The sequence below is a fragment of the Myodes glareolus genome, chromosome 12 (genome assembly GCF_982192425.1).
Source record: "Myodes glareolus chromosome 12, mMyoGla1.1, whole genome shotgun sequence".
NCBI classification, from domain to species: domain Eukaryota; kingdom Metazoa; phylum Chordata; class Mammalia; order Rodentia; family Cricetidae; genus Myodes; species Myodes glareolus.
Genome location: NC_142037.1, coordinates 83,735,787 through 83,748,375, shown reverse-complemented (window position 1 = coordinate 83,748,375; position 12,589 = coordinate 83,735,787). Strand labels below are relative to the sequence as shown.

The window sequence follows — 12,589 nt, the reverse complement described above, 5'->3', positions numbered from 1 at the left end:
TGAAAATAATGAAGATACAAAACTATGATTCAATTTCACTAGAACAGTGGATGTGAAGAACCAAACAGAGAAAGATAGAAAGCAAACTGAGGGGGGAAAGAAGTCAAGCTGTTTTTATATAATATCCTCTTACTTTTAAGAATACAGAGAAAATTTGCAATGGAAAAAGAGTACAACTACTCACAATCTGAAACTAGAGAGGCATTTTGTCTCTGAGAAGACGCAACTGAAATATTTCCAACACACAAGCTTTCTCATATATACTGCTTCTCACACAGAGATGTCTCAATTTGATAGCAAAATAAATGAAACACAATGAAGGGGAGCAGAAACACGGCAGAAAACCAAACACAATTCTCTGAGCAAGAGGATACACAGTGTCTTTGTGTACTTACCACTGTGCCGAGAAACTGAATGCTCATGCTTCCACCTGCTTCTCGAGAAAGACACTAAAAGAAAAAATAATACAAAGTGAAATTGTAGCCACAGGGGGAAAAATGCTAAATGTTCACAATCACCAAACAGAAACTGCAAATGCCCACCAAGCAGTTCTTCCACACCCTACAACACATGACTTAGAAATGAGTGGAGTGTTGTAGTGGCATTTCAAATGTATGTTAATAAATAAAGACTGCCTGAGGATCTGAGAGTAAAACAGTCCCACTGGTCAGCCTCACACACCAGGTTATGGTAAGGCACACCTTTAATCCCAGTAGCCACAGTGACACACACCTTTAATCCCAGTGGTGTACCCTATAATCCCAACCCAAGAGAGGAATGTAAGAGGGGGGAAGGCCGCTCTCAGAAACAGTCTCCTTCTGAGATTCCAGGAGGTAAAATTGCCATTTCAGACTGAGGTCGAGATAAGAGCCAGTGGCTGGCTGTTTTACTTTTCAGATCTTCAGGTCGAACCCCAACTTCTGACCCTGAGACTTTTACTAATTGTGCTTCAGAACATCAGGAGCACCGAGCCAAAGTCAGTCACTGAGAACAGGGTAGGAAAGTTTGGGCAGGTGAGCCCAGGAACGGCGAGTCTGTCACTGCCACAGGAGAAGGACTGGGAGAAAACACCATAGGGATAACTGATGTAGGTTTGGTTTGGGAACTCTAAAAATCTAAAATCAACCATGGTGCCAACTATCCACTCTGTGAAAAGACTAAAACCATGTGAAACATAACTCCAAATAGTGAAATATATTTCACGGCTACTGCAGTGAACTGCCGTTCTTCCGAACAGCAATGACAAGAGCAGTGAGGTGGCTCAGAGGTAGCAGTGCTTGAGTGCCTGACCACTTGAGTGGATCTCTGGCACCCATTGCGGAGGGGAGAACCAACTCTCAAAACTTGTACCTTGATCTCCACACCTGCACCATGGTAGATGCATGCCCAACTCACATCATAAACGCACAATAATAATAATAATAATAATAATAATAATAATAATAATTAGTAACAATGAGATCAACGCAATTCTTTTGAAAGAGAAATAAAGAGAAAACCAAGTGGCCCCGTACTAAGCATGTGTCACTACATTACTCAAAGCAGATACAACATCACTATTACTGTCTGACTCTCTTGACCTCGAAGAAGCAGAAGCATTCCTAGGAATGGATGCTAAACGGTGCACTGGGAGCCAGCACAGACTTCAGTGGTGTCACCTGCAAAATTGTCTGTTTAACCTGCTCTTGCAACTGAGAAAGCTCTAAGCAAGCAGTGATGGTTGTCAAAGCTGACAGAGCCCTGAAAGATGAGCATGTTAGCTACTTGTTACTATAAACAAATATCTGGTGGGAAGCGACTTAAGGAAATGTTTATTTAGGTTGGGTTTATCATGGTGGTGGAGCACAGCAGCTCTGCTCACGGCTGGAATTAGGTATCTTCCTCTATCACGCCTCATCTTGAATTTTGAGATAAAGTCTCTCCCTGAACCTGGAGCTCAATGATTTGGATAGGAATGGTTAGATAAGCCTCCAGCCCCAAGACAGGATGACACATATCATTGTGCCTGACTTTTGTAGGTGCTTGGGAAATGAACTCAGGTCCTCATGCTTGTGTGGCACTTTAAAACCAGCTAAGCCATTTCCCAAGCCTGGCAGCTTCTTTTCTGTGGTCACTATGATACATTAATTGGCTTTAACATTTTAACAGTATTCAATATCTGGTTAAGTTTGTATTGCTGTTTCAGCAGCTTGTTTTCTCCATTGTAAGTAATGCCAGGTTTGTGCTCTCAATAGAAGGTTGATCACCAAGAACATTAAATAAAATCAAAAGTGAGATCTATCCAAAGTGTTGCATAAATTCCAGCACAGAGATAACAGGTGTGAAAGCCAAGGGTATGGAAATGAAAGAATACCAGACAAAGAATTCAGTGTTCTAGATTGAACATTGATCAGTGATCTCTAAAAATATTCAAACAGTTTAATGAAGTAAGGAATTCAGTTCAGGGACTGTGCAAGAAAGTCAGCAGCATGGATGACAAATTCTGCAAGGAGATTAAGATTTGGAGAAAAAAATCAAGCAAGATGTTGGAAGTGAAAAACTGAATTATCAAACAAACATACTGGAAAGCATCACCAATGAACTAGAGAATGCCGAAGATTAAAGTTACCAAGACTAAAAGACAAGGTAAAGAAATACTATCCCAGACATCGATTAAAAAAAAAAAAGGCAGAATCATCAGAATCATCACAGCTTCTAAGAACCCCAAAACATAATCAAGAGGTTAAATTCAGAATCCATGGGTAGAAAAAAAGAGGAGCTAAGATGAAAATTGTTGTTACAGGAAATTTAGCAAGTGAAATTATAGTAGAAAAACAAAAAAAATAAAATTTTTATGGAAGTAATAAAAAGGTAAAAATCAGCTCCTGAGAAAAATGAAAGTTGCTGGAGTACCTGATTTCAAATTATACATATAATAAAACAGCATACTACTGCCACAGAACAGATATATAAGCCAATGGAAGACTCAGAGGACCTAGAAGCAAGTCTAGGGCTACAGCCAACTGCTATTTGACTAAAATGTTACTGTGGTTTTAATGTAATACGTTCTTCACAAGCGTGTGTTTGGAGATATGGTCCTCAGACTATGGCACTGTTGCCATCAAATATGGAGCCTGTAGGAAAGAGATCCTCACAAAGTGGATCACTGGGGTGGCCCAAGGTTTCATAGCGTGGCCCCATTTCCTCCACATAATGTGACCACATGCCTCACAGCACTATGACTATGTTTTCCCTGCTTCGATGGATATCTCTCTTCTTTAACTGTAAATTAACCTCTCCTATCCCTAAATTGCTTCTGTCAGGTATTTGGCCACAATAAGAAAAGAAACAAATGCAGGTGTCAGAGACACACTGGAGGAAGACAGCCTTTTCACCAAATGGTGCCAGGAAGACTGGATACTCACACACACAAGAAAGGAGATCCCAGAGTCTCACCCTGTACAAACATCAATTCAAAATGAATCACAGACTTTAGCATAATATCTGAGAACTGGGTCTGAGTAACCAGGAAATGACAGTGCAGTCTCTGTTTACATGTATGTGTACATATAAACATACAATAGAATACCATGCAGCCCTTGAAATAATGGAAATTTTGCCATGGGTAAAAATAGAGAAAAATTTGAAGAACAGTATGGTAAAGGAAGCAAGCCAGTCACAAAGAGACAAACATAACACATGACTTCATTCACAGGGAGAATTTTGAGAAGCTGAGCACCTAGGGATAGAGAGCTGACAAGTGGAGACTGATTAGTCAAATGGTAAAAAGTTTTAGCTCTGTAGATTAACTTCAAGAAACCCAAAATATGCCAACTAATGATCACTGAAGACTGCTGAGGAGCAGATGTTAAGGGACCCAACCACAAATAGATGGGAAAGGTGAGGTAATGCATAACTTAATTAGGTTGATTTAGCACTTTGACAATCTACATACAGATTTGAAACATTTATAACTCACAACAACTTACCACGTATAAAAAGCCATTTTGCTTCTGTGAACATGTTATGTGACATGTGTGTGCATTTGTGTAGAGGTCAGCAGATGCTTTGTGTCTTTCTCAATTGCTCTCTACCTTAGCTTTGGAGATGGGGTCTCTCACTGTCCTGGGGCTCACCAGTTCAGTTACAGTGACTGCCAGCAATCCTCCTCGGTGCTGGAGTTTTAGATGTGCACTGCTGTGCCTTTAGCATTGGTCCTGGAGGTCAAACTTAGTCTCACGCTTCCATGGCAGTACAATGAGCTCCTTTCTAAAAATAAGTCACTAAGAAACATTCAAGCAGGAATGTTACAAAAGGAAGTGAAAGAAAAACTTTTGTGTTGATGGGAAAGTTTATATAAGTTTTTGATGAGGAGCAAGCATGGAAAGTTGGAGGAAGAGTGAATATTTCAGTGTGTCCAGAAGTAGGGATAGTTGAAAGATGAAAGTGGCAAGACAGGAAACTCTGAAGGACTTAAGAGAGCCAGGTCATGTGCTCGCGTTCTCTCTCTCTTCCCCCCCTCCCCCTCTCCCACTCCCTCCCTCTGTCCCTTTCTCTCTTCCTCTCTCCCTCTCCTTCTGCCCCTCTCCCTCCCTCGAGTCATATCCTCGGCCCTGTAAACCTCTTCTACAGCTCTGCTTTAGAAAGACTGATGGTCTGCAGATGAAGATGCACATGAATGGGAGGAATGGCTGGAGGATCAGTTGCAATACCACTAGAATCATCTTCCATTTGCAAGTCTGAAAGCTGATCATTTTGTGGAGACAAGGGAACTAAAGTACACGACACTAAAGTACATGATCCTTCTCTATGGGATGTGGCACCTCTAACAGGCTAATACATGATCATTCCTTAGATGGAGAGTTCTATATGGACCAGGAACATGGATCTAGTGCTTTCTCCTCAGTGCCAACAACATCCCAGACAATGGTGCAGATAGGGAAACAGACCAAACAATGTCAGTCTGCAGAAAGAATGCTTTAGGTATTCCAGGTTATGGAAGATTAAAGCAAGCAACACAGCCCTGAATCAGCCTTTTAGACAGGTTGTCCAAAAGAACAAGTTTGGCTGCTGAACTTAGAAGTGTAGCCATCAGAAAGTTAGGGAAGGAGTAATTGAGAACAAAGGAGAGGTGATGAGTCAGCACGCTGCCTTCATATGGCCAAGGCTCAGCACGAAAGAGCCAGTCCAGGCTCTCCACCATCACCAGTGAAGGGTTTTCCCCAGCTGTGCTTAAACTCTCCTTCCTACTGGTCTGTGTCAGAAAGTCACAGGAATAATGTGTCATTGCTAAATGTCAAAAACAGACAACAAAGAGCCTAATTTCAAGTAAGAATGAGCAACAGAAAAGTGTCACGTCCATGACCCATATAAATTTATGAAAGAAGAAAGCACAGAAAAATAACCCCACAAAAATGATAGCATGATAAAAAATGCCAAACAGATGAATATCATAATCCAAAAATGAAAGATACTATTTCCTAAAAATGAGATAAATTCAAGAAGTACTTTAAAATACAAGAAATACTTTTTTCAGAAGTAAAGGCCAAATCAAAGCAAACAAAAGACAAAATCATGAGCAAACAGGCATAACCACTACTGCCTTAAGACACATCGTGAGAACATCTACAATTTGTATCTTCCCACAGTTTAGATCCATGTTGTCTACACCTTATTAATCAATACTCTAAAGAGGAGTTAAATCCCACACCCAAAGGCCTCCTTGACCCAACCTCAAGGCCACCTCGGGCTTCAGGTTTTTCTCCCACTTTCTTGGAGATTTCTGGTCTGGCCTGTTGGCTTCATCTGGACATATTTATTCCCATTCTTCCCTATGGAATTCTATCCATATCCATGCTTCTATCCCTTTGACTCCTTGCCTGCTACATTTAAATTTTAACTTCATGGGCATATGAGATTGTTCACTGGGTAAAGATATCATGCCTGATTATGTGTATATGATTTTTGGGCCCCAAAAGCAGAGAATTGACTCCCACCAATAGTCCTTAACCTCCACAAATGCACCATGGCACATAAGATACATATACAATAAGTAGATACATGAGATAGTTTTTAAATTTAACCTTCCAAGAGAAGAACCTGTGCATAAATGTTGCATTCCACATATAGTCTAAAATTCAATGTCTTTTGATGATTGTATGGGATGGCAAAAACCCCCACGATGATACCCAGAACACTTCTACTACCTCACAGAGTATCCCAGCCTCCTTGGTGAAACAGTCAGGAAACACTGCAGAGCAACAGCTGGGGCTTCTCCCCTTTGCAATTTCTTCTTTAAAGTTTCAAGATCCTCAGCCCATGGCGAGTTAATCATAAGGTCTAAGATACATTTTGAACAGCAGTTAACTCTGTAGGCCAGTTGCCCTTGAATTCATGCATCTTCTGCCTTGGCCTGTCAGTGATGGGATTATGGGTATGAGCACACTACATTCATTCGACTTCATGGCCTGCATGTGACAGGCACATATTCTTGTGCATGGCTTCCAGATTTCTGTTTTCAGCTCTAATCCAGGACACAGAGTCATTCATTCACACTAGCCCTTACATATTTAAAGCACCTCCCAAACATGCAGAGCCCAGACAGAATTCTCCATCTGCCTTCCATAGACCTGATCCACCATAGCTCTCCTGTGCCTAAGTAAGCAAAAATCAACATTCACCACTGATCCTTAGTTCTGTAATCTCTTCACACACACTAATGCATCTGCCAATCTCTGATGCCTCACCCAGAATATCTACCAAATCACTTCACTTGTCCCTGCTGCTATTGTCTTTGTCTAATTCAGGCTTCAGCAACTCTTATGTGTCTTGGGCCAAGGAGTTAATATTTTATGCTTTATGAGACTATGGTTAATTGTTTCTAGAATAAGAAAGAAAGCAAATTTCTTTTTGAGTGAATACTCTCCTTTGGGGAGCAAATTAAAAATATAATAAATGACTAAACACAAATTTTATAATGCTGATTTTCCACTATCAGTAATAGATTTTTAAATAACAATTTTATTAATTGTTTATTAATTCTTTGAGATTTCATACAATGCACTTTGTCCCTTCCCAACTCCTCTAGATCCATCCCCACCTCCCTAACTACCCAACTTCATTCTTATTCTTTCTTCCTCTCTCCCTCCCTTCTCTCTACCCCCCCCCCCCCGCCCAATGCAGTCCAGCTTATGTTGGTTGCCTGCCCTGGACTGTAGCTAATACATCAGTTATCACACTGAGAATAAATTTTTTTAAAGGACAGTTTGAATTGGTTCACAAAGTGTTCCCTATCAAAATCACATGGGAACCTTCATCTGTTTGGGCATGCCATCTCTGAGAATATCTTTTCACAGACAGGTGTTGCCAACACTAGCACCTGTGTGGCTTTCACTGCAGGCTCACGGCATGAAAGGCATTCAGAGACTGGTCTGAGCTACTTCTGCAGATTCACAGATTCCCTTTCAATCACGATCCCACACCGCCAGTGTCATTTCAGCTGAAGTTTAGATGGAGGCTCCTGACGGCAGCAGGCAGCGGATTTACAAGACGAGCTTTCCTTGGCACTTCCACTGGGGAACTATAATTTGCTTTTTATTCTAATCTTTTGACAGCCTGAGAGTGTGACATGTGCTAGGACATCACAAAGTGCCCCCTGACACAGACGATCATCTGTCAGTTAAACATGAATAAATTTCAGTATTAAAAACAAGCTTGTAGCCAGGTGTGATAGTGCACACCTTTAATCCCAGCACTCGGGAAGCAGAATTCCAGGCCAGCCTTCTCTACAAAGTGAGTTCCAGGACAGCCAGGGCTGTTACACAGAGAAACTCTGTCCTGAAAAATCTAAAACAAAATAAAATGAAAACCACTTGCTATAGTTTATTATTTAAATATTAGTTGTTGTCTAACGACTTTGTCTTGACACAAATTAGTGTGTAAACTACCTGGGCCACATCTGAGAAGCTACCAGAACTTTAGTAAGAAGAAAGACGTTCCTGAAACATAGCTACCTTCTGCCTATTTCAATTGCCTCCTTTTCAAGTTTAAAGTGGTATTGGAAAGCCAGATAAAAATTTCCTTGTTGCTGGGCAGTGGTGGCTCATGCCTTTAATCCCAGCACTCGGGAGGCAGAGGCAGGCGGATCTCTGTGAGTTCGAGGCCAGCCTGGTCTACAAGAGGCTTCAAAGCTACAGAGACACCATGTCTCAAAAAACAAAAACAAAAAAATTCCTTCTTTCCTTATATTGAGTCTACTTTAACATCTACGCTATTCATTTCTTCAGAATGAAAACTAAAAGATTCTGTTCACAAAACAACTTCAACAAATACATAATTAGCAAAGCTACCTACTCAGGAAAACAGCAACACTCACAAAACAATTAACGCAAGCATTCCCAAAATATCTTACTAGGGTAAAACCGTTAAAAATAAGGTGGAGAAGGAGGTGTCCTTGGCTCCCTCCCTGATTTACAACTTGACAATATTTCAGTCTCTCTCTCTCTCTCTCTCTCTCCCTCCCTTCCCCCCTCTCCCTCCCCCCCCTCTCTCTCGGTTTTTCAAGACAGGGTTTCCCTGTGTAGCTCTGGAGACCGCCAGGCTCAGTTGACGATATTTCCGTTAGCCTCAGACTTTGTCTTACAGACTCCAGTGCAGCTACGCCCTCTTTTCCTCCTCTACACAGTTGGTGCCTACACCCTTCGAAATTCTCTTCCTCTCTCAGCACTAAAATGTAATTGTCTAGTTAACAGTAAAGGAGAAGACATGAGTATGTGTAGAGATTTCAGGAAGCTATTTTCTGCTCTGTTAAATTAATAAACATCTCCGAATTATAAAACCCATTGCTAAGACGGAGACGCGCTCGGCTCCCGGGACTGCTGTCCAAAGGCAGGTAGCCCTGCCTCAGAGTTAATGCCTTAAATTACAGGCATCCATATATCCCAGCTGTTAAACTGTGATTAAATTTTTTGAAACATAGTGAAAGCAGCTATTTCTGTTCTGCTGGGGAGCCTGTTCCTAAGATGTGTAACCGTAATTGATGTTTTCAGGAAAGTGAAAAGGAGATGGTTAATAATTACTCTTTCATTTCCTACTTCTTTAGGAAAAAACACTAACCCCTGCTTATTGTGTTATATATTTATATATCTGACACAACTAAATACATGGGTTCATATTACATTTGGTGACTCGGGAGTAATCACATGCATACAGTACAAAATAACAGCTAATTACTTCTAAGAGGGGTGGGGTGAGGAGAAACATCTTAAAAACAAGGAAAACATTTATGTTAAGGCTGAAAACATGCTATGAAGCAGATTCTGTGCACGAGATGTGCTTGCAAAGATAAGCAAAACTATGAGCCCCATCATCTAACTGTCCAATTAAAAAATGAATTTCAAGGGCAGGGGATACAGCTCAGTGATAGAGTGTTCAATCCCCAGCATGCATCCATGCAGACACACACAAGCATGCACACACAGATGAACACAAAAATTAACTTCAGTGTAAATACACAGGAACTAGCATTGAAACTAAAGTTTGTTTTCAGATCTTGTGAGGGACATTTTACTCTAAAACACTGACAAAGAAAATACTTATTTTCATCTTTCTAAAATGGAAAACTAAAAAAAAAAAAATCAGTTAAAATCAGGATGTTGCAGCTGTTTCAAGAAGTTCATTCAATTTCTGTGTAGCTATGTATTTGTAAATGTACCACAGACAAGCACACAGCCTGTATCATGTTGACTTTGCTCCATACTCTGTGCTTGGGTAATAGTCCACATTACCTAGGTTTACAAAGCATATTAAGTTATCATATAATATAATCTATTTAATACTTCAATTAGTTCATAAATAATCCATTTAATCTGTTATTTTGCAGTAAATGTCATAGGATTTGTGTGATGCTTTTCCAAATTTATCTGCTTTAATGTGGAAAAATAATTCCACTTAGTTAACAATGACTTATTCAACACAGGATGCGTAAAGGCTGCAATCTGCTCTTTAAGATCACTTATAATAATTTTATTTTCTCTTGAAAACATTTAAGTGAGAATAAGAGAAAGGAAAAGCCAGTTTTCAAAAGTATGTGGGTGAATAGCTCCCCATCACACAATGCAGAACTGGTTAGACCTTGGCGGGATCTTCGGATACTCTCAAAAGTGTTTAGTTACTCTTCAGGCCTAAAGACAGCCTGCTGTGAGCAGGTGGGTAGAAGAAATGGCTGCACAAAGAAGCAGGCCAGGAGCAGTCAGCCCGCTCTGCCTGAGAATGTCTAACAACGTGACTGCACAAAATGAAAATCTAGTCTGTGAACCGCTAACAAGAAACACGCTGGATCCAGCTGGCAAAGTATACCGTAAGAAATGGAGAGCGTTTTGAGTTGGTCAAAAAAAGGAGGAAGAGCCTCTTTCAAAGGTTCACAGGAAGGGAACACAGGCCTAGCAATAATACTGATAATGACAATAAAAAGTTCTGTTAATTCAGCATGCTCCTCTCTGCAGAGATTCTAGCACACGGGGAGGAGACAGAAAGTAAACTCAGCACAGAGGACACAGCACATCTCCATTTTCTTTCCCACTTGAGTTAAGCCCTACAGGCAGGAAATCATTCCATTTTGTATGAAAAGCTCTGGTTTTTGTTGGGCTTCTTAAAATTGGGAAAAAAAACTGTTTTAACTAGATGGGAAATCCATCTTTTTCTTTAAAATGAATTCAACTCATTTATCCATCCTTCATTAATTCTGCTATTCCAATTAATCTGTGTATATGCAGGAGGGGAAGACATTACATGCTAGTATGATTATATCTGTGTATGCATGTACATGCTCATGTGTGCATACTTGTGTGTGGAGGTCAGAAACTCGCCCCAGGTATCATTTCTTAGGCACCTTCTACCTTGTCTTGTGAGGTGGGGCTCTAACTGACCAGGAACTCGTCCTCTAGGCTAGGCAGGCTGGCTAGCAAGCGCAGGGATCCTCCGTCTCTGGTTCCCCAGAGCTAGGATAGCAAGCATGCTTCTCCATGACTGGCGTGTTCCATGTGTGCTGGGGACAGAACGCAGGTCCTGCAAGTAATTTACCAGCTCCTTAACCCAAATAATTTTTAAATGATAAATATCACAACCATGGTTGACACATGGAGGAGACATTGAAACAAACAAAATGAAAAGCCCTGTATAATTTTATCTGAAACACTCTGGTTTATAGACAGTTTAACAGGTAAGTTGTCTCAGCAACAGTCAGACCAGTCACATGGGACTTCTTCAAATGATTGAGGAATTAAAATTTCAATCGTATGTCAATCAATTTGATTGTAATTTTAAAACGATAGGGGCTGGAGAAATGGCTTCGTGGCTAACAACACTCACTGCTCTTACAGAGAGGACCCAGGTTCAGTTCCCAGTGCTTACAGTACAGCTCACAATAGAAAGTGATGCCAGCTCCTGGGGAATGCATTGATTCCTCTAGTCTCCATGTATATCGGGCATGCAACTGATGCACATATATACATAAGAAAAGGCAAATGCTTATACAAAACACAGTAAATCTTTAAAATAAACTATAGTGATATAATAAATATTTCTGTTAACTATAACTTCATTGTTTTGGTAGTCTGGTTTGAGATGGTGTACCTAACACACATGCCAGACATCTGTGTGCTTCCTAGGGTCACATAAATTTCATATTGTTTTATATCGATATTATATTTCACATATATTCCAGAATATACAAGTGTATTTATATAGGGTACATTAAAATTAGTTTCACTTTCTTACTTTAAAAATATAGCTCATAAAAATATACAAATGAAATAAAAGAAAGAAGAAAAATAGACAATTTTGTATGAGGCTTACATTCCATCTCTGCTGTGAAGGACTATTTAATGCAAAGCTGTAAAACAGGTGACTTGAATATCTATGTGTGTCTTGTCACAACGCACAGGAGAGTGGCAGGATTTTCAAGTCACCCCAGTAGCATTTCTTTAGTAAAACCAAAAAAACCCTAACAGACCCTAGATCTAGGGGGAAACACTGGCAAACACATAGCAGGAAAAAGTAAGTAAATTGTAAATACTGTCATTTTATTTTCTACAAATGACGATATTTGAGGAAAACTTACTTATCAGATAAATAGGAAAAATAACTAATTACGGCAGTCAGTGAGGGAGGACCTTCAATTCTGCCCAACAGCTTTCAATGTCCACGTTTCAACGTCTACTCCTATTAGACAGACCGCTCCCTGCTTTCCAGCAGTGATCAGGATTCTCTGCGAGCATATGATCCTAAGTCAGAAAAGAAAAGGCCGCAGCAGCAGCTTGGCGCAGATGGCAGAATCCCATCCTGGCAGGCTGCTGTCTCTGGGCGGTGAGTAATGAGCGCCAGGCAGGTGAGAGGGAGGCCATAGTGTGCACAGGCCTCAGAGAGGAGAGGGACAGCTGGAGGCAGACTTTTGCTGCTCTCCAGATCTATGCCCATCAGAAGGTGGTACCACTGGCCTGAAACAGCTTAGGTGCTGCCCAGAGCAAGTAGCAGCGAACCTTTGCACTCACAGGAACCATGGCGGTCTGTATCTGCAGAGTTATACCCGCCTGGCTGTCTTATGGTTGTGGAT

At 40.7% G+C, this 12,589-nt stretch overlaps 1 protein-coding gene across 5 annotated transcripts in view; it reads right to left on the bottom strand.

The window, feature by feature from the left end:
* Pcca (propionyl-CoA carboxylase subunit alpha) overlaps positions 1–12,589 on the bottom strand; it is a 306,130-nt gene that overhangs the window by 66,216 nt on the left and 227,325 nt on the right. For all 5 annotated transcript variants that reach the window (XM_085698173.2, XM_085698172.2, XM_048422206.3 and 2 more), the window contains one exon: positions 396–449. In XM_085698173.2, coding sequence (XP_085554299.1) covers positions 396–449 — 54 coding nt within the window. The remainder of the gene's footprint in view (positions 1–395; positions 450–12,589) is intronic.